This window comes from Salmo salar, chromosome 13 (genome assembly GCF_965601325.2).
Source record: "Salmo salar chromosome 13, fSalSal1, whole genome shotgun sequence".
Classification (NCBI taxonomy): Eukaryota; Metazoa; Chordata; class Actinopteri; order Salmoniformes; family Salmonidae; genus Salmo; species Salmo salar.
This window is the reverse complement of record NC_138303.1, coordinates 47334464-47356700: the sequence shown is the minus strand read 5'-3', so window position 1 is coordinate 47356700 and position 22237 is coordinate 47334464. Positions and strand designations below refer to the sequence as shown.

At 43.5% G+C, this 22237-nt stretch overlaps 1 protein-coding gene across 6 annotated transcripts in view; it reads left to right on the top strand.

Moving 5' to 3' along the window:
- Nucleotides 1–22237, top strand: part of LOC100380420 (ubiquitination factor E4B, UFD2 homolog (S. cerevisiae)) — a 93752-nt gene that overhangs the window by 32101 nt on the left and 39414 nt on the right. For 2 of the 6 annotated variants that reach the window (XM_014135589.2, XM_045692216.2), the window contains 9 exons: nucleotides 1711–1858; nucleotides 2098–2323; nucleotides 4151–4609; nucleotides 5872–5976; nucleotides 8763–8904; nucleotides 10853–10953; nucleotides 18839–18950; nucleotides 19232–19315; nucleotides 19870–19926. In XM_014135589.2, the coding sequence (XP_013991064.1) occupies nucleotides 1711–1858; nucleotides 2098–2323; nucleotides 4151–4609; nucleotides 5872–5976; nucleotides 8763–8904; nucleotides 10853–10953; nucleotides 18839–18950; nucleotides 19232–19315; nucleotides 19870–19926 (1434 nt within the window). The remainder of the gene's footprint in view (nucleotides 1–1710; nucleotides 1859–2097; nucleotides 2324–4150; nucleotides 4610–5871; nucleotides 5977–8762; nucleotides 8905–10852; nucleotides 10954–18838; nucleotides 18951–19231; nucleotides 19316–19869; nucleotides 19927–22237) is intronic. The other 4 variants (XM_014135590.2, XM_014135591.2, XM_014135593.2 and 1 more) reach the window with 4 other exon arrangements.

Sequence of the window (22237 nt, the reverse complement as noted above, 5' to 3'; positions counted from 1 at the left end):
ATCGCGTTCAAGTCTGCGGTCTGGCTGGGCCACTCAAGGACATTCAGAGACTTGTCCGGAAGCCACTCCTGCGTTGTCTTGGCTGTGTACTTAGGTTCGTTGTCCTGTTGGAAGATGAACCTTCACCCCAGTCTGAGGTCCTGAGCGCTCTGGAGCAGGTTTTCATCAAGGATCGGTCTGTACTTTGCTCTGTTCATCTTTCCCTCGATCCTGACTTCATCTTTCCCTCCCAGTCCCTGCTGCTGAAAAACATCCCCACAGCATGATGCTGCCACCACAATGCTTCACTGTAGGGAGGGTGCCAGGTTTCCTCCAAATGTGACGCTTGGCATTCAGGCCAAAGAGTTCAATCTTGGTTTCATCAGACCAGAGACTCTTGTTTTTCATGGTCGGAGAGTCCTTTAGGTGTCTTTTGGCAAACTCAAATAGGACTGTCTTTTTACTGAGGAGTGGCTTCCTTCTGGCCACTCTACCATAAAGGCCTGATTTGGTGGAGTGCTGCCGAGATGGCTGTCCTTCTGGAAAGTTCTCCCATCTCCACAGAGGAACTCTGGATCTCTGTCACAGTGACCATTGTGTTCTTAGTCACCTTTCTCCCCCGATTGCTTAGTTTGGCCGGGCGGCCAGCTCTAGGAAGAGTCTTGGTGGTTCCAAACTAATTCTATTTAAGAATGTTGAAGGCCACTGTGTTCTTGGAAATGTTTTGGTACCCTTCCCCAGATCTGTTCCTCAACAAAATTCTTCTCAGAGCTCTCTGGATAATTCCTTCAACCTCGTGGCTTGGTTTTTGATCTGACATGCACTGTCAACTGTGGGACCTTATATAGACAGGTGTGTGCCTTTCCCAATCGTGTCCGATCAATTTAATTTACCACAGGTGTACTCCAATGAAGTTGTAGAAATATATCTCAAGGATAATCAAAGGAAACAGGATGCACCTGATCTCTGTCGAGTCTGATAGCGACGGGTCTGAATAATCTTTGTAAACATTTCTAAAAAACTGTTTTTGCTTTGTCATTATGGTTTATTGTGTGTAGATTGAGGAACATGTTTTATTTAATCCATTGTAGAATAAGGCTGTAACAAAATGTGAAAATCTATGGAAAAGTTAACAGCATGTTTTAAATGAAGTCTCTGTCCAAGGTCCTGAACGTGAACATGGATAGGCCCTGCCCTACTGTGATTTCCAGACAACAGCTCTGTCCATTGTGCTAACCCCAATAGTTTGATTTAAGATGAATGGACTGTCACTTGGTTGATGTTAATCCAAATTAGTTGTCTAATATTTAGTGCTGCCTTATTGAATGTCGGCTTTATATTTCAAAATGAAATCTTATTGAATCTCTTAACGTTGATAGAGAAATATAATGCTTTGACTGTTATTTGTCGATTTTCAAAAATTGTAATGTAGTTTGTTATTACTACCTTACTGAATGCAGGCCTTATTTTTCTAAATTAATTTGAATTGAAGGAAAAAATAAACGGTGCTGTTGATCATCACTTTGTTTTTTCAAGTTCACATGTCGGCCTCTTGGCCTTCGCTTCACACATTGAACCCTGATCCCCCTGCATTTACCCAAGGGTATGTAAATGTTGATTTTTACCGCCTATCGGTACACTCAACATGACCGCAGGTCCACCTGTCACTTGAACAGCATTGTCCGCTCTAGCTATTACTTCTAACTCTCCATGGGTGTGCCTGTGTGCCAGGAATCCGCTGAAACCTCAGATGTCTCTGAAGAGCAGGCTCTGCAGCTCATCTGTAAGATCCTGCGTGTCTCCTGGAAGGAGCAAGACAGAGATGTCATCTTTCTCCCCTCGCTTGCCACAGAGTTCCACCAGAACAGCCCCAAAGACGGTAGGGCAAAGATGCAGGAGAGTTAGATTAGTGCTTTATGATATTGGCATCTGAATGCAATAGCTATAAAAAAAAGTATCTCCTCTAACCCAACGTTTCTGTTGCAATTTGAAGAAAATATTTGTGTTAAATTGAAATGCGAATAGTTTTTTTCTCTCATGTATACTTCTGTACGTTGCACTGCAATGACAAGTCACAAATGAAGTGTGTGTGTGTGCTATTTCTCTTCCTCCTCCCAGTCTACTCTGACTTCAAAGACCTGATTGGCCAGATCCTGATGGAGGTTCTCATGATGTCCACCATGTCCCACATCCACAACCCCTTCGCCAGCCTGACTACCACGTCCCAGCCAATTGCTGCTGCTAAATCTCCCGACCACCACCTGAGGCTGGTTCAGCCCTCTAGCCAGGGCGGTAGTCCCATGGCCACCTGTGCAGGCTCATTTGGGGCCAGCTCTCTGTCCAGGCAAGTACGCACCAATGACCCACAACTAGCCCCCAGTCCTGGGTAAATACAGTAGGACTGTGTCCCAAATGGCATTCTATTCCCTATACAGTGAGGGGGGAAAAGTATTTGATCCCCTGCTGATTTTGTACGTTTGCCCACTGACAAAGAAATGATCAGTCTATAATTTTAATGGTAGGTTTATTTGAACAGTGAGAGACAGAATAACAACAAAAAAATCCAGAAAAACGCATGTCAAAAATGTTGTAAAATGATTTGCCTTTTAATGAGGGAAATAAGTATTTGACCCCTCTACAAAACATGACTTAGCACTTGTTGGCAAAACCCTTGTTGGCAATCACAGAGGTCAGACGTTTCTTGTAGTTGGCCAAAAGGTTTGCACACATCTCAGAAGGGATTTTGTCCCACTCCTCTTTGCAGATCTTCTCCAAGTCATTAAGGTTTCGAGGCTGACGTTTGGCAACTCGAACCTTGAGCTCCCTCCACAGATTTTCTATGGGATTAAGGTCTGGAGACTGGCTAGGCCACTCCAGGACCGTAATGTGCTTCTTCTTGAGCCACTCTTTTGTTGCTTGGCCATGTTTTGGGTCATTGTCATGCTGGAATACCCATCCACGACCCATTTTCAATGCCCTGGCTGAGGGAAGGAGGTTCTCACCCAAGATTTGACGGTACATGGCCCCGTCCATCGTCCCTTTGATGCGGTGAAGTTGTCCTGTCCCCTTAGCAGAAAAACACCCCCAAAGCATAATGTTTCCACCTCCATGTTTGACGGTGGGGATGGTTCTTGGGGTCATAGGCAGCATTCCTCCTCCTCCAAACACGGCGAGTTGAGTTGATGCCAAAGAGCTCCATTTTGGTCTCATCTGACCACAACACTTTCACCCAGTTGTCCTCTGAATCATTCAGATGTTCATTGGCAAACTTCAGACGGGCATGTATATGTGCTTTCTTGAGCAGGGGGACCTTGCGGGCGCTGCAGGATTTCAGTCCTTCACGGCGTAGTGTTTTACCAATTGTTTTCTTGTTGACTATGGTCCCAGCTGCCTTGAGATCATTGACAAGATCCTCCCATGTAGTTCTGGGCTGATTCCTCACCGTTGTCATGATCATTTGCAACTCCACGATGTGAGATCTTTCATGGAGCCCCAGGCCGAGGGAGATTGACAGATCTTTTGTGTTTCTTCCATTTGCGAATAATTGCACCAACTGTTGTCACCTTCTCACCAAGCTGCTTGGCCATGGTCTTGTAGCCCATTCCAGCCTTGTGTAGGTCTACAATCTTGTCCCTGACATCCTTGGAGAGCTCTTTGGTCTTGGCCATGGTGGAGAGTTTAGAATCTGATTGATTGATTCTGTGGACAGGTGTTTTTTATACAGGTAACAAGGTGAGATTAGGAGCACTCCCTTTAAGAGTGTGCTCCTAATCTCAGCTCGTTACCTGTATAAAAGACACCTGAGAGCCAGAAATCTTTCTGATTTGAGAGGGGGTCAAATACTTATTTCCCTCATTAAAATGCAAATCAATTTATAACATTTTTGACATGTGTTTTTCTGGATTTGTTTGTTCTTATTCTGTCTCTCACTGTTCAAATAAACCTACCATTAAAATTATAGACTGATCATTTATTTGTCAGTGGGCAAATGTACAAAATCAGCAGGGGATCAAATACTTTTTCCCCTCACTGTAGAGCTCCCCTACTTTTGACTAGCTCCCATAGGGCTCTGGTCAGTAGGAAGTGTTGTCTTTTTTTGAACTGGCACAGTCATGGTATCGTTCTTCGTTAAGTTTTATATAACCCCTTTGTTTTGCCATGTTGTCCACAGCCTATACGGGTGTAGTCCACACCCACTGGCTTTGAACCCAGCCAGGATGACCTCTCCATCTCTACCTCCCTCCACCCCCTCCTCCCCACATCCAATGGTAGCCCCAAGTCCCCCTACCATGGCCAACCCCTCTAGGCTCTCTCTCTCCGCCCCCCTGCCCGTCTCCCAGCGCTACCGGCCCTATTCTGTCACCTTTCCCTGGGGGTTCTTCACCCCCCCTTCCCCCACTCTGGCTAGCCTCCCTGGGTTGTCCTCCGTCCCTGGCCCTGTCCCTGCATGTTTCCCAGCACCGCCCATCGCCCTGTCCCTGTTGCAGGCCCCAGCCCCAAGACTACCAACCATCCCCCAGTCGGTTCTCCTTCCCTCCCCCAGACCTCGCCCGCCCAGCTCCATGCCCCTCCCTCTGGTGCCCACCTCGCCCAGAGCAGCTGCCCGACAAGCTGCCCGGATCCCGTCTAGGTACCTCCTCAACCACCTGTGTGACAGAGTGACATGCAACAAGCTACCTTACTAAAACATTAATCCTCCTCCAGCCTCCGCTGCCCATGATATATCCCCCCTAACATGATTGGATTGGGGTATGAACTGAAAAGCTTGCTCTGTAGATTTAAAGGTGGTTGCAAATGCTGTCAAATGAGAAGTAAGCCCTTTCCACCAAGTTACAATTTAAATGTACTCTCTTGTGGTGCATGCCACTTCCTGAAATGTGCCACTAGACACTTGGGATGTGTCCCAATTGGCACCCTATTTACCATATAGTTCCCTACTTTTGACCAGGGCCCATAGCGAATACTGTATGGTGCCATTTTGGACGCAACCTTTGTTTGGTGGGTGATACTAGTCTCGTTGGGCATTCTTCCAAATCTCGTCTGGTACTAATATAACACTTGACCTGAGTGCACGTACCTCTTATGTCTGGTGTAAGAAAAACACGTTTAGCTAGCTTGTGTATTGCTACATGATGATGGGCTACTTGTGTAGGCCTACTGCGTAAATTAATATGGGCATTTTCCCAGACAGAGATTAAGCCTAGTCCTGGACTAAAAATACATTTCTACGGAGTTTCTCCATTGAGTTGCTTTTTTGTCCAGGGCTAGGTTTAATCTGTGTCTGGGGAAGAAGTCAGAGTAAAGGTTTACATATAATTTCCACCCATAAACCTTTAATTCTCTGATTAGAACAATTTACAATCGCTGTCATAAAAAAATTGTGTGTATGTGTAAATAGAATGCTCAGTGTTTGGTGAGTTGGGACATTGGCCCAGTTCTGATGAATAGAAACTTGGAGCTGGAACAGTGTCATTGAGAAACCAGGAGAAAAACCCTTTATTTTGCTTGCAAATGCATTGCTTGTCCTGCATGTTTTTTGTATGAAACATAGCTTTGGTACTCTTTGACTATGGTGGCTGTAGGAGCCCATGTGTCCTTGTATCTTCATATAAAATGTATTGATGTTTATGGAATAAGGTCAGCACTAGGGGAGTAGTCTGGTGTTTTATTCCACAGTGAATCACAATCAGGGTTCAGTTCAAGTCCGAGAGAAAGCGTGCTAGTCATATCACTTCCTTCCTACGTACTTTCCTCAGTGCTACCCTCTTTCTACCCTACCCCACCCTCTCTTATATATGACCTGTGTGTCTAAACTGTCCATCAAATCCCCATCTTAGTCTTCATGTTTTTCCACCCTGACCACCTATTTTATCCCTCATTTCTCCATGCCAGCCCCCTCTCCTTTCTGTTCTTCGCCCTCTCTGACATGTCTCAGGACAGCAGCGACGAAGAGGATGAGCAGGAGGAAGATTTTGCGCAGTTTCAGTTTGGGTCCAGGTATACACCGCTGCACGGCCTGTGTGTTCAGTAGACTCACCGGCAGGTAGGCCTGTACCCTACCTGCCCTAAGCTCTCTCCTGGCCCTTTACATTAAGTCTGAATTTGTCCTGCTAGGTGACCTAAACTGGGACATGATTAAACCACCTGACCGAGTCCTAAAGCAATGGGACTCCCTAAATCTTTCTCAGATTATTACCAATCCCACAGGGTATGACTCCAAACACCCAGAAAAGGCTACTCTCCTTAATGTTATCCTCACAAATAATCCTGACAGGTATCAGTCTGGTGTTTTCTGTAATGACCTTAGTGATCACTGTTTTACAGCCTGTGTTTGTAATGGCTGCTCAGTGAAACGACCTGTCCTGATTTGTCATAGACGCTTGCTAAACAACTTTGTTGAGCAACCTTCCTTCATGAACTGGCCTCTGTAAAATGGTATAGAATCAGCTTGATCCCCATGGCGAAGACGCTTGGACCTTCTTTTTGTCCGTGGTATTGTTAACACGTCCCCATAATGAACATGAGAATTAAAAACAGGTTCAGCCCCTGGTTCGACCATGATCTTGGTGAGTTACTCCACCCCAGGAATTGCATTTGGCGATAGGCTCGGCACACACATACTCATGCTGACTGGCTCTAGTTCAGGCAAATGAGAAATAAGTGCGCTCAGGCTATCCAGAAGGCTAAAGTTAGTTACTTTAAGGAGCCGTTCTGTAAGTCAGGATTCCTATTTGACTCAGCCATGCCTCCTTGCTCGTCCAACATTTCCTCATCTCCCACCCCTTCTAATGCGGCTATCCCCTATGCTTCTCCCTCTTTTCCCCCTGCCCCCCAACAAAGTTTCTCCCTGCAGGCAGTTACTGAGTCCAAGGTGCTGAAGGAGCTCCTGAAACTTGACCCCCAAAAGACATCTGGGTCAGATGGTTTAGACCCTTTAAGGTTGCTGCCCATATCATTGCCAAGCCTATCACCAGACTTTTTAACCTGTCTCTCCTTTCTGGAGAGGTTTTATTATTTTTATTTTTAAACCCAGCCCCCGTCCCCACAGGAGGCCTTTTGCCTTTTTGGTAGGCCGTCATTGTAAATAAGAATTTGTTCTTAACTGACTTGTCTAGTTAAGTAAATAAAATATTTAAACTGCATGCTTCAGCAGTGTGACAAGCCTAGCCACTAACCGCTGAGGTTGCATCCCAAATGGCACCCAATTCCCTACTTAGTGCACTAATTTTGACCAGAACCACAGGTCCCTGGTCAAATGTAGTGCACTATATAGGGAATAGGATGCCCTTTGGGACATAACCAGCATTAAACCACTGCAGGCCAGCTGCAGCAGGAACAGGTTGAGAAATGTAGAGGCTCTAAACACTTTCAGATTTTACGGGCCTCGGCTGTATTTGAAGCTCAGCCTTAGAACTAGTTTATTTCAGTACGGATTGAGGCAGGGTGCTCAGCCTTAGAACTAGTTTATTTCAGTACAGATTGAGGCAGGGTGCTCAGCTTTGTTGTCTGAATTGCAGTTAAGTGAACAAAAAAAAGATTAACTTGGCTAGCACTGCAGTTTGTAGCCTGATCAGGTACTCAAGCACTAGGATCCTGAAGGTCTTGGAAATAATCAGCATGAGTTTGGACCAGGATTGTAGTTTCCCAGTGAATTAGGCCTGTCATGTACTGTAGCTCAGATGGCCAATTTCTCTAGCTCTCGGATCAAATTTGTGATTTGTGGAAAGGATCAAAAGTTTAGACCTGTCTGTCAAGACCAGGCAAATGAGCCTTGGACGTGCATGTCGAAGACTGTGTTTAATCTTTCTGCAAGCAATATTCAGATCAAAGACGACAACAGGTTTGATCTTGTCTTCAGATGGTGTCTGTTGCTGCAAGTGCTGCTTGCTGCAGCCTGGATAAACAATCTGCTCGGTTGAAAGTGCAAGTTCTCAACCAATGTCACAAGACAATCAGTTCTCCGTTCTGTGCATTCAAGTCTCTGCTAGAAATCTGTCAAGCACCCTTTGCAAGAATATTGTGGATAATCATTCTGCCAGTCACTAAAAAGTTCATTTCTGCGGTATTGGCAGAACAGTTTTTGCCATACGTGTGCAACGCGCCCTGCTGTTTCCTAGCGATAGTTTGTCACAAACCTGTATAAATGATTTATTTTTTAATTAACTTTTAATGTCTGCAACTGTAGATGACAACATGACTAACGGTATAGCCAGAGGTTTGTGGTGATGTGAAGATGCTCACAGGTTACCCACCGGTCTGTCTTCTGAAACAGACCACTAGCAATGCATTAGCGTAGACACCTGTGAACCCTTGTGGTCAATGGATATCTCTGTAGAATCCATTACCTGTATTGTGTTCATTAGGCACCAAATGGAAGAAAATGGACTGAAACAAACCAGGAGGGAGCAAGCAACTACATGGAGTTGAACAAAAAGAAACACAAAAGGTTGCAAAAGGTTTTCTGTTGCGTGCCCTATTAAACATGACACAGCATTAAACTTCAAACTGCTATTGAGGGAAATTATTGAAGGAATTTTGTCAAATCGAAGAGTTAAGTTAGTTAGATTTCAAATGCAAGAATTGTGGATTAAAAATGCTGAAACACAATGTTGCAGTACTGTAGCTAACGTTTGACATTTCTTTCAGGAGAACCTGATAGGTCGCTTATTTACCACATTTGTCTACGCGCCTCGTTTCTTATGGTGCCTTGGTTCTGCTCCTGTCGTTCTGTTAAATGTAATGACTTTGTTTCCCTCTGTTTTACCCTCCATCTCTCTGTATAGTCTGGGTGTGTCTGCAGGGGGAATGGACTCGCAATCCTGCAACGACTGCTTCTCCATCGAGGCGTGCATGGAGACTGAGATGCTCAACTACCTCATCGAGCGCTTCGACAGTGTAAGCATGGAGGAAAGTAAGGCGCCAAAGGTAAACTGGAAACACCCCAAATATATGTGGCTCCCCACCTTAGGGTTGACCCCTATCTACTCATTTGGAAGTAGGGTTTTGGAATTGCCGGGGACCTCACGATACGATATTATCGCCGTACTTCGGTGCCGATATTTATTGCGATTCGATACTGCAATTTAAAAAAAATAAAAATTTTCCCCGATGTTCCAAACATATTGCTCACTATTTGTCTGCGGCAGAGAGAAAAGTGAGCACATGAGAATATTTGTTTTGATCAGTCATGGAAATGGAAGTACTGAAAACATGTTGGTTCACAATTTAAAAATAAGATGTAGAACAAGCTATAGGATGAAAAATTGTCGCAGGTACAGCCCACGAGTGCTAGCTAACGCTACTTAGCACAATTTTTTTTTGTGTATTTTACCAATCAATACATGGAGTCAAAGTAACATCGTCCCAAAAATAATATACCGATGGGTTTCTATAGATTCCCCCCCCCCCCCATCACTATTTGGAAACACCATTTTAAGATCGTGTCCCCAAACAATACTTACTTTTCTGCCATGCGTGGTGTGCTATGCCTAAGACCTCGGGTTGTAGCAGAAATGTCCTGAGATGAGGCAAAGTTAAATTTGCACATCGGAACGCTCTTTTCTGATTAAAGTGTGTGTTATTTAAAAGAGAGCTGGACAAAACACATGAACATAAACCCCTCGTGCAACACAAATCATGTAATACCCAGTTGAGTTCAAAGAGCCTGACCACAATTAGGGCTGCGGCGGTCATGACATTTTGTCAGCCGGTGATTTGTTAAGCTAATAACTGCCGGTCTCACGGTAATTTACCTTTTCAATGAACATAAACACATTTAGCATCTCCTGGCTTCCACGCACAGCCTACAAGCCACTGATGCAGACCTTTTGGAACATCTACATTTTAAAAAGTCTAAATTTATTTAATATAGCCTACACCATCACAATAAATCCATGATTTATTTTAGATGGGTCTAAAGAAAAGAAACAAGTCCTCCTATATGCTTAATTTAGTTATTTATGCAACTTTAGTTGTGATACCAACGTTGGGGTATAGGTTTTGATTTTTAATTCATTCTATAGACAGTTGCATAGCCTATAGAAATGTTGTGCAACATGAGCTCATGGGCTCTTATGAAGTGTTTGATTTAGATTTTCGAAAACATTTGCATTGATGTCAGAGTGATTAGAGAGACAATAGAGTGCTGAATACCAGGCAGTTAGCATGTTTGGTAGGCTACTAATGACCAGCAGCAGCATCAGACCACAGTTTTGGAAAAGCCTAGTGTTGGAATCGGCTAGACATTGAGATATTAAATAAATTATAGACTTGAATAGGTAGAGTGAAAGAGACTGGGTTGTATGTCAGAAGTTAATGGTCCTCTGTGGGAAGACGGATAGCTTTGGAATGTGTTGGGTGGTAGGGAGTAGAGCAACGGTTGAGATAGATGGACATCTGTGGACTGGGGGAAGGAGGGGTTGAGGTCAGTTCCCCAAAAGGGAGTAATCCGGGTTTAGTATCTGGTTACCTTCTTTCTGTTGACCATAAGATGTAAGGATTGGAGCGAGAAGGAGTGTCCTAAAGTGGGATGTATATAACTGGGATGGTGAGAAATGTTAAAAGAATTAAACTTGGTTAAGCTTCTCTAGTGTGCGTGAGTTATTTACTCTGAAAAATAAAAACCTAACACTAGTTACATGACGACACGGTCAGATGGAATTTGACTGCGGTCATGACTTGTGACCTGTGTGGTGGTAATGCGGTCACCGTAACAGCCCTAACCACAATACCGCTCACGATGAAAGCGCCAGTCCTCTGTGACCAAATTATGATTCTGCAGAAGAATGTGGAGACAGGGTCACCTTGACATGAGCAGCCCTGATGGTGTCAAAACAAACTGAACTTGTGCTTCTCTCTCCTCTTGTCTTCTCAGATTTGCAGCCACCCCAGGGTCAGCCAGCTCCTCAGCAACATACGCTCACAGTGCATTTCCCACGCCACTCTTGTCCTTCAGGGCGCCCTCACGCAGCCCAGGTCAGTCTGACACCTTCCTGTCACATGTGACCTCTTCCAATACTGTGGTCATAACAGTCATTTCTATTATTCTGTTCATCAGTGTTACCCCTGCCATTGAATAGGAGTGTCTAGCTGTCTAGGTCTGTTGCATGTTAGTTTCAGAGGACCCATTTATTTCAAATAGATATTTTTTTTAAAGCCCAAATATCTACTCGTAGACACATGGAAGAAAACAGCAATTAACTTGTCAATTGAAAATTGTAATGCCAGATGGCCTGGATGTTGCTTTCGCCTGGAAATTAAACTATGGAAAAGACATGTTTTGTTCGTCTGCCACTTCAGCGCCCCTAGCAGGAGCTACTGTTCTAACACCATAGCAACTCATTTATTTATCATTGGGTTCACATATCCACATTATTTTGCCATGCCTTTTACACCTTTGCTCCCACACTCGAGTTTTCTCTCACCATTCTCTGAGCAAGTTAGTTAGCATGCATGCTACCACTTGTTAAAAGGCAGAATACAAGTATATGATGCAAGGATTTGGTCAAAAATAAGTTTGTTCCTCCAAATAGTATTGGCCAGGAGACTCGTTCCAGGTATGTTGTGTGTCTGAGTAAAGCCTAAGTAATATCCTACGCAATACGCATTGCAAGAAAGAAAATTAGCTACGCAAAATGGCCAGCTTGCATAGCTGCAAGCGTGTGTAGCCTCAGTTTAGTAACTCGATGCAGTCAATCAGTACAATTTATTTATAAAGCTATTTTTACATCAGCAGATGTCACAAAGTGCTTATACAGAAACCCAGCCTAAAACACCAAAGCAAGCAATGCAGATGTAGAAGCATGGTGGCTAGGAAAAACTCCCTAGAAAGGCGCAAACCTAGGAAGAAACTTAACGCAGTCAGGGTCTGAGGAGTGGCCAGTCTTCTTCTGGTTGTGTCAGTGAAGATTGTTCTTCAAGATGTTGAAACATTCATAGGTGATCAGCAGGGTGAAATGATTATCACAGTGGTTGTAGAGGGTGCAACAGGTCTGCACCTTAGGAGGAAATGTCAGTTGGCTTTTCATAGCCGAGCATTCAGAGTATTTGTATCTATTAGGGATCCAACACATAATTACAGATAAAACATCATACCACTTCATATCTACAATACAAAATGTAGAATACCATCAAATTACACTGTAGGTGTGTGTAGAGTTTGTGTGCTAGCTCCTGTGTGCGTATGTGATTTGTCTGTACCTATGTGTCTCTTCACAGTACCCGCTGTTCCATGAGGTGTATTTTATCTGTGTTTTTTTTTAAATCTAATTTTACTGCTGCATCAGTTTCTTGATGTGGAATAGAGTTCCATGTAGTCATGGTTCTATGTAGTACTGTGTGCCTCCTGTAGTCTGTTCTGGACTTGGGGACTGTGAAGAGACCTCTGGTGACATGTGTTGTGGGGTATGCATGGGTGTCCGAGCTGTGTGCCAGTAGTTTAAACAAACACCTCGGTGCATTCAGCATGTCAACATTTCTTACAAAAACAAGTAGTGATGAAGTCGAAGTCAATCTCTCCTCCACTTTGAGCCATGAGAGATTTACATGCATATCATTAATGTTAGCTCCCCATGTATATTTAGGGGCCAGCTGTGCTGCCCTGTTCTGAGCCAGTTGTAATTTTCCTAAATCCCTCTTTTTGGCACCTGACCACACGTCTCAACAGTAGTCCAGGTGCGACAAAACTAGGGCCTGTAGGACCAGCCTTGTTGATAGTGTTGTTAAGAAGGCAGATGAGCACCTTATTATGGACAGACTTATCCCCATCTTAGCTACTGTTGTATCAATATGTACAATGCTTTTAGTTTTTTAAATATTTAGGGCTAACTTATTCCTTGCCACCCATTCTCAAACTAGTTCAAGTTATTTTAGTAGCTGATGTGTGGTGTCAACCGCATGCATAGACACACTGGCTTTACTCAAAGCCAGTGGCATGTCGTTAGTAAAGATTGAAAGAAGTAATGGGCCAAGACAGCTTCCCTGGTGAATTACTGATTCTACTTGGATTATGTTGGAGAGGCTTCCATTGAAGAGTACCCTCTTTGTTTTGGTATACAGCTAACTCTGTATCCACAATATAGCAGGGGGTGTAAAGCCATAACACATATGTTTTTACAGCAGCAGACAATGACCGATAATGTCAAAAACCACACTGAAGTCTTAACAAATCAGCCCCGACAATCTTTTTAGCATTAATTTCTCTCAGCCAATCATCAGTCATTTGTGTAAGTGCTGTGCTTGTTGAATGCCCTTCCCTATAAGCATGCTGAAAGTCTTGTCAGTTTGTTGACTGTAAAATAGCATTGAATCTGGTCGAACAAAATGTTTTCCAAAAGTTTAATAACGGTTGGTAAAAGGCTGATTGGTCGGCTTTTTGAGCCAGTAAAGTGCGCTTTACTATTCTTAGTTAGCGGAATGACTTTAGCCTCCCTCCAGGCCTGAGGGCACACACTTTCTAGAAGACTTAAATTGAAGATATGGCAAAATAGGAGGGGCAATTAGTGGTCTATTATTCAAAGTTCTTGACATTTTCCAGATTGACTGACCTTCATGTCTTAAAATAATGATGGACTGTCGTTTCTCTTTGCTTATGTCAGCTGTTCTTGCCATAATATGGACTTGGTCTTTTTCTAAAAAAAAGTGGTCTATTATTATGCTCAGTAATTTTCCATCCAAGTTGTCAGACACCGGTGGCTTGTCATAGTTGATAGACAACAATATTTTTTTTACGTCTTCTAAACTCATTTGAAGTAATTCAAATGTACAATGTCTTTAATAATTTGGTCAGATATACAGTACCAGTCAGAAGTTTGGACACACTTACTCATTCAAGGGGTTTATTTTTACTATTTTCTACATTGTAGAATAATAGTAAAGACATCAAAACTATGAAATAACACATATGGAATCATGTAGTAACAAAGTTTTTTAAACAAATCAAAATGTATTTTATATTTGAGATTCTTCAAAGTAGCCACCCTTTGACTTGATGACAGCTTTGCACACTCTGAGCATTCTCTCAACCAGCTTCATGAGTCACCTGGAATGAATTTCAGTTAACTGGTGTGCCTTGAATTTCTTTCCTTAATGTGTTTGAGCCTGTCACGTAGAGTAGGCCAGAAGGCTAAACTGGAAAACCTAACCTCTATAAAAAATAAAAAGATGGCGGAGCCGCAAAAGTTCTTCTGTGCAAAGGTGTTTATTTACATAGTGATTCCGGAACAAAAACAACAGTACTGCCATCAAACGTATACCTTATGGGACAGCTTAAAAACAAAGCTGCCCCACCCACAGCTCAATCCAAAATGCCTCTCCATGAACTGAAAGAGAGGCTCCTTTTGTAGGGGTAGCCCCTCCACTCAGAACAATTAACACTAATTAATGAAGCAATTACCTATTCAACCTACAGTTTCCATTTATCTAAACATACCAAAATATATACATTGCAACACGTTTATGAAACAACATCACAATATAACATTTACAAAATTACATCACTACTGACAGTGTCAACCAATATGCCCATTTACATTAATGAGCCATTCCGGACAGGCACTACAAAGTAAGCCCAATTCCCTTAGCTCGGGTCCTTATCCAGCATACCCGGAATCTACAGAGATGGAGAGAGAGAGGAACAGGACAAACAACGCGCTCATCCATAACATCTAAGTATAATAAATATTGCTTATATTAAATATTAACATTGTCTGCTTATTTCTTTATACCCTAATCGGTTACTGACGTAAGTGTGAAATGTATGTACTAAGATAGAGAAGTTAACTTGTGTGTCGACCCACATTGTTAACTTATCTGATAATGGAGCAGGGAGGAGTGATGAATGTGTGCGTGCGTTAAAATACCAAATGCTGCCCGCGGGGAGTGACGGACTTCTACGTCACAGAGCCAATTAGTTGTGTTGTGACAAGGTAGGGGTGGTATACAGAATATAGCCCTATTTGGTAAAAGACCAAGTCCATATTATGGCAAGAACAGCTGACATAAGCAAAGAGAAACGACAGTCCATCATTATTTTAAGACATGAAGGTCAGTCAATCTGGAAAATGTCAAGAACTTTGAAAGTTTCTTAAAGTGCAGTCGCAAAAACCATCAAGTGCTATGATGAAACTGGCTCTCATGAGGACCGCCACAGGAAAGGAAGACCCAGAGTTACCTCTGCTGCAGAGGATAAGTTCATTCGAGTTACCAGCCTCAGATTGCAGCCCAAATAAATGCTTCACAGAGTGCAAGTAACAGACACATCTCAACATGCACTGTTCAGAGGAGACTGCATGAATCAGGCCTTCATGGTCGAGTTGCTACAAAGAAACCGCTACCAAAGGACACCAATAAGAAGAAGAAACACAAGCAATGGACATTAGACTGGTGGAAATATGTCCTTTGGTCTGATGATGCAACATTTGAGCTTTTTGCTTACCACCGCCGTGTCTTTGTAAGACGCAGAGTAAGTGAACGGATGATCTCCGAATGTGTCGTTCCCACCGTGAAGCATGGAGGAGGAGAAGATGTAATTGTGTGGGGGTGCTTTGCTGGTGACACTGATTTATTTAAAATTCAGGCATAGAACAGCATTCTGCAGCAATTCGCCATCCCGTCTGGTTTGCGTTTAGTCCCACTATCATTTGTTTTTCAACAGGACAATGACCCAACACCCCTCCAGGCTGTGTAAGGGCTATTTGACCAAGAAGGGGAGTGACAGAGTGCTGCATCAGATGACCTGGCCTGTACAATCCGCCGACCTCAACCCAATTGAGATGGTTTGGGGTAAGTTGGACCGCAGAGTGAAGGAAAAGCAGAAAACAAGTGCTCCGCATATGTGGGAACTCCTTCAAGACTGTTGGAAAAGCATTCCAGGTGAAGCTGGTTGAGAGAATTCCAAGTGTGTGCAAAGCTGTCAAGACAAAGGGTGGCTACTTTGAATAATCAAAAATATATTTTGATTTAACACTTTTTGGGATTACTACATGATTACTTATTTGTTATTTCATAGTTTTGATGTCTTCACTATTTTACAGTGTAGAAAATAATACAAATAAAGAAAAACCCTTGAATGAGTAGCTGTGTCCAAACTTTTGACTGGTATTGTGTAGTGTCTGCATTTGTTGCTGGCATGTCATGCCCAAGTTTGCTAATCATGCCAATTAAAAAATCATTAAAGTAGTTAGCAATGTCAGTGGGTTTTGTAACGAATGAGCCATCTGATTCAATGAATGTTGGAGCTGAGTTTGCCTTTTTGCCCAAAATCTCATTGAAGGTGCTCCAATGCTTTTTACTATCATCCTTTATATAATTTATCTTTGTTTCATAGTATAGTGAGAGGCAGAAGCAGGTCAGGGTTCCATAGCTGCAGTCAGAACAGCAGAAACTGGGTCAGCAGCACAATAATGTAGCACATCTGGTGAACAGGTCAGGGTTCCATAGCCGCAGGCAGAACAGCAGAAACTGGATCAGCAGCCCAACCAGGTGGACTGGGGATGAAGACAGTCAGGAGTGGCCAAGTAGTTCTGAGGTATGGTCCTAGGGCTCAGGTCCTCCGGGAAGGAAGAGCGAAAGATTGGAGAAATCGAGGTAGCAACCTTAAGATCACATGGAAGAAATACATCAGATATGACTGATTGACCGTAGCCCCTCGGCACATACACTACAAGACCAAAAGTATGTGGTCACCTGCTCGTTGAACATCTCATTCCAAAATCATGTGCATTGATTTGGACCTCCCTTTGCTGCTATAACAGCCTCCATTCTTCTGGGAAGGCTTTCCACTACATGTTGGAACATTGCTATGGGGACTTGCTTCCATTCAGCCACGAGCATTAGTGAGGTCGGGCACTGATGTTGGGCGATTAGGCCTGGCTCGCAGTCGGCATTTCAATTCATCCCAAAGGTGTTTGATGGGGTTGAGGTCAGGGCTCTGTGCAGGCCAGTCAAGTTCTTCCACACCGATCTTGACAAACATTTCTATATGAACCTTGTTTGTGCACAGGGGCATTGTCATGCTGAAACAGGAAAGGGCCTTCTCTAAACTGTTGCCGCAAAATTGTAAGCACAGAATCGTCTAGAATGTCATTGTATGCTGTAGCGTTAAAATTTCCCTTCACTGGAACTAAGGGGCCTAGCCCGAACCATGAAATACAGCCCCCAGACCATTATTCCTCCTCCACCAAACTTTACAGTTTGCACTATGTATTGGGGCAGGTAGCGTTCTCCTGGCATCCGCCAAACCCAGATTCGCTCGTCGGACTGCCAGATGGTGATGCGTGATTCATCACTCCAGAGAATGCGTTTTACTGCTCCAGAGTCCAATGGCAGCGAGCTTTACACCACTCCAGCCGACGCTTGGCATTGCGCATGGTGATCTTATCTTTCTGTCGGCTGCTCGGCCAAAGAAACCCATTTCATGAATGTCCCAGCGAACATTTGTGCTGATGTTACTTCCAGGAGCAGTTTGGAACACCGTAGTGAGTGTTGCAAACAAGGACAGACTATTTTTAAGCTCTACACGTTGTTGCTCAATTTCATTCAAGTCAGCAACGGGTGTGGCTGAAATAGCCGAATCCACTAATTTGAAGGGGTGTCCACGTACTTTTGTATATATTGTGTAAACTTTTGCAGCATAGATACTGGGGACTGAGACGGGGGTGGGGGGACACCGTGGTCCACTCTGACAATTCCCCTGGACAGGACAAACCAGGCAGAATATAACCCCACCCACTTTGCCAAAGCACAGCCTCCCACCACCAGTGGGATATCAACAGACAAACTTACTACCCTGAGATAAGGCAGCGTACAGCCCTCGATCTCCCCCACCACACGAGCCCGAGGGACGCGAGACCGAACAGGAAGATAACTTGAGTGGGTAGTCACTGACATTGAGTATAGTGAAAAAAGCCTGGCAAGACGTGATGCACTCCTTCTAGGGACGGCATGGGAGAGCACTAGCAAACCAGTAACTCAGCCCCCGTAATGGGGTCAGAGGCAGAGAATCCCAGTGGAGAGCGGAGGAGTCGGCCAGGCAAAGACTGCAAGGGTGGTTTGTCACTCCAATGCCTTGCCGTTCATATTAGCACCTTTTGGCCAGACTGTTCAATCATTGGTAAAGACTTATTGGTTAAGACCGAGTCTGCGTCTCTCACATGGATAGGTAGACCATTCCACAAAAATGGCGATCTGTAGGAGAAAGCCCAGCCTCCAGCTGTTTGCTTAGAAATTCTAGGGATAATGAGGCCTGCGTCTTGTCTGCAGCATACATGTTGGTATGTACGGCAGGACCAAATCGGAGAGATGGGTAAGAGCTTGTCAATGTAATGCTTTGTAGGTTAGCAGTAAAACCTTAATCAGCCGTAACATCAAGCCAGTGTAGAGTGGCTAGCCCTGGAGTAGTAATATGATATTTAGATGATCATTTTGGGGTTCTAGTCAAGATTCTAGCAGATGTAGTTAGCACTAGCGGTAGTTTATTTAGTGCTAGCTGGAGAGTAGAGCATTGCAGTGGTTTAATCTTGAAGTGACGAAAGCATGGATTAGTTTCTTACAAAGTTTCAGATTTTTACGGTGTTATGAAGATGGAAAAAGCTGCTCTTGAATTTTTTTCTTTCTTTTCGGTATAGTAACTCGACGCTTTTAGTAACTTGGCGCAAACATACGTACAGTATAAAATAGACTTTTGTTAGAATGCCTGTTCTGCCAATTGTTAAATGGTAGAAAACAAAAATACAATGCCAATATTCTTATTCAAAATACGCTCCTAATTTGCTCTCAAAATAGTATTTGGCCAGGTGACAGGGTTCAGGTATGTTGTGTTTCTGAGTAAAAGCGTTCCTCCTCCCCTTGCCCCTCCACTCAGGAGCCCCCTGCAGCAGTCCCTGCTGGTGCCCTACATGCTGTGCCGAAACCTGCCGTGTGGCTTTATCCAGGAGCTGGCCCGCATGACCCACCAGGAGGAGGTCTTCAGACAGGTGGGCTCAACCGACAGACCGAATGACACACACAGACTATGCTTTTATTAGTGTGATGTTGTCCAAGCTAGTAGAAGGTAAGACTGATCATTTAAAGGTCAATTAGAAAACATTTGGTAATTGAGAATTCAATCAAACATTTGAGAAAAACCATGTGAAATGCAGAAGATTTTCTCCCCCTATTATACCAAGTTATCCTGTACATTTCACCATGTTGATTTTCAGCTATCTTTACTGTTGTGCAATCCTCATTTGCTCACCTGCTCTTATGGGTCTTTCAGATCTTTGTTCCAGTCCTTCAAGGGCTGGCTCTGGCTGTGAAAGAATGTTCCTTCGACAGTGACAACTTTAAATTCCCCCTCATGGTAAGGTGGCAGCGGAGAAGTAGTGCAGCCTGTGAGAGAGCCTGTCTATTTAACTGATTGGGGGGGGGGGGGTTGAGATGTGCCAAATGGATTATGTTCCCGGCGTGGCTGAACCTCTGCTAGCGTGACAAGCCAGTAAACCCTGAGCGAACCTTTTAGGCTCCCACCATAGAAATATATATTCAAGAATGGGAATTTTCCCATTGAAGTCAATGGTTCTGTTATTGGTGGACCGGTTGCCATATTGAGTGTGCACGTGTGTTCCATTCAAATTGCCGTGGTCTGAGGGGCTAGTAATTATATTTCTATGGCTCCCAGTACTCAAACTCAAGGCTGGGTAACAACATAATTGGACATTTTTACACACACCAGGTCACACCTGTCATAAGATGACATCGGGTGTTTTTTTTGTTTTTTTTTACACCAGGGGACGGAAACTTAATTGAAGATCACATTTGAATATGGTCATTTAACAGTCAATGGTCAATGTTGGGTGGGTGTTTTGGATGGGTGTTTATTGAACGTTCACTTACAACGGGTTTTGTTTTCTACAGGCCTTAGCTGAGCTCTGTGAGATAAAGTTTGGGAAGACTCACCCCATTTGCAATTTGGTGAGTATGTTCGGAGAGACTGAGACATCTTTCTTGTCTCTTCATCTATTACATAATTTGTAGGGGTTTAAAGGTACTTTTTTTCATACCAAACCATTCGGTACAGGGACCTCGGTTAGGTCCACACTGTGAACATGAATTAATACATCAAAAAATTAAACACTAGGCCTATAGGCTATGCCTTCGCTGCATTGTATGCTTCTTGAGTAAATCTGATCTGAGAAAACATTTCAGGCTATTCCGTTAAAACAACTAGAGCCTATGAGCACGTTGGAATTAAAATCTTAATTGTCGCACTTCAAGCTGTCCTTTTGTGAGGTGCAGCCGGAAACTTGTTCTGTACGATGGCGAGTGGTGAGGTAGATGAACCAGGAGAATTATCCATCATCGTTTAATTCTTCCGTTTGGGAACATTTTGGCTTCCCAGTAGATTACTACGGCGATGGACAGAGAGACCTCAAACATGTCACATTTACGCCGACATCACCCCAGTATTCCTACCACGACAGAAACGCAAAACAACCACCACACAATACACCTTCCCCATACATTTAAGCAGCCCTTTGCAGCTGATTCTGACCGGGCCAAAGAAATTACAAGAGCGATAGGTATGTTTATAGCCGTGGATATGCGCCCATTCTCAGTGGTTGAGAAGAATAGGGGGTTTCAGCACCTCGTGAAAGTGCGCGAGCCACGATACAAACTTCGCCCTCTCGTACCCATTTCAGCAAACTGGTACTACCCGCTCTATATAATCAAGCAAAATCGAAGTTGCCAATGAATTGGCCAATGCACCGTGTGTTGCGCTTACTACAGATGGATGGACCTCCAGGGCTACAGTGCTACTTAACAGTGACATCTCATTACCCCAGAGTGGGAAAGTAGAAGTACGGTGCTAAAGAATCAGCCCTTTGAGAGTCACACAAATGTGCATATTTTTCTTTGGTAGCAAACATTATAGCACAGGCCAATACAATGTCATAGCCATGTTTACATATTCATTTCACATGCATATTGCAATTTATTTTAGTGTTGAGTAATTGTTTGTTTTTTCATGTAAAAATATTCAAAGTGTTGGTATTCTTGATTGTGCTCTCATCAGGCATTATGACTCATAACCATATGGAATTAGGATTATCAACACTTTGTATTTTCTTAAATAAACATAAGTTAACTACAATAACTGTTGACATTAAATTTTTCCGCTGTACCAAAACCGAACCGTGACCCCAAAACCACAATACATACCCGAACCATAGGTTCACCGTTACACCCCTTAGAATTAGCTAACAATCTCCTCCATAGCACCTCATAATCCAAGGTGTTGACTCTTCTTCCCCATGGGAAGACAAAGGCTACGTCCCAAAATGGAACCCTATTCCCTTTGTAGTGCACTACTTTTCACTAGGTCCCATAGTGCTGTGTTCAGAAGTATTGCATCATAAAGGAAATTGTGTGCCCTTTGGGACATAGACAAAATCCCCGTATGCATAAATAAGGAATATATGCCTTCAGAAAGTGTTCAGACCCCTTGACTTTTTCCACATTTTTAGGTTACAGCCTTATTCTAAAATGTATTAAAAGAAAAAAAATCATAATTAATCTACACACAATACCCCATAATGACAAAGCAAAAATAGTTTTTTTTTGTTGCTAATTTATAAAAATTAAACTGAAATATCACATTTACATAGGTATTTATACTTTGTTGAAGCACCTTTGGCAGCGATTACAGCCTCGAGTCTTCTTGGGTATGACGCTACAAGCTTGGCACACATGTATTTGTGGAGTTTCTCCCATTCTTCTCTGCAGATCCTCTCATGCTCTGTCAGGTTGGATGGGTAGTGTTCCTGCACAGCTATTTTCAGGTCTCTCCAGAGATGTTCGATCGCATTAAACTCCTGGCTCTGGCTGGGCCACTCAAGGACATTCAGAGACTTGTCCTGAAGCCACTCCTGCGTTGTCTTGGCTGTGTGCTTAGGTTCGTTGTCCTGTTGGAAGGTGAACCTTTGCCCCAGTCTGAGATCCTGAGCGCTCTGAAGCAGGTTTTCATCAAGGATCTCTCTGTACTTTGCTCCGTTCATCTTTTCCTCGATCCTGACTAGTCTTCTTGTCGCTGAAAATCATCCCCACTGCATGATGCTGCCACCACAATGCTTCATTGTAGGGATGGTGCCAGGATTCCTCCAGATGTGACACTTGGCATTCAGGCCAAAGAGTTCAATCTTGGTTTCATCAGACCAGAGAATCTTGTTTCTCACAATCCTGTCTCGGAGCTCTACGGACAATTCCTTCATGGCTTGGTTTTTGC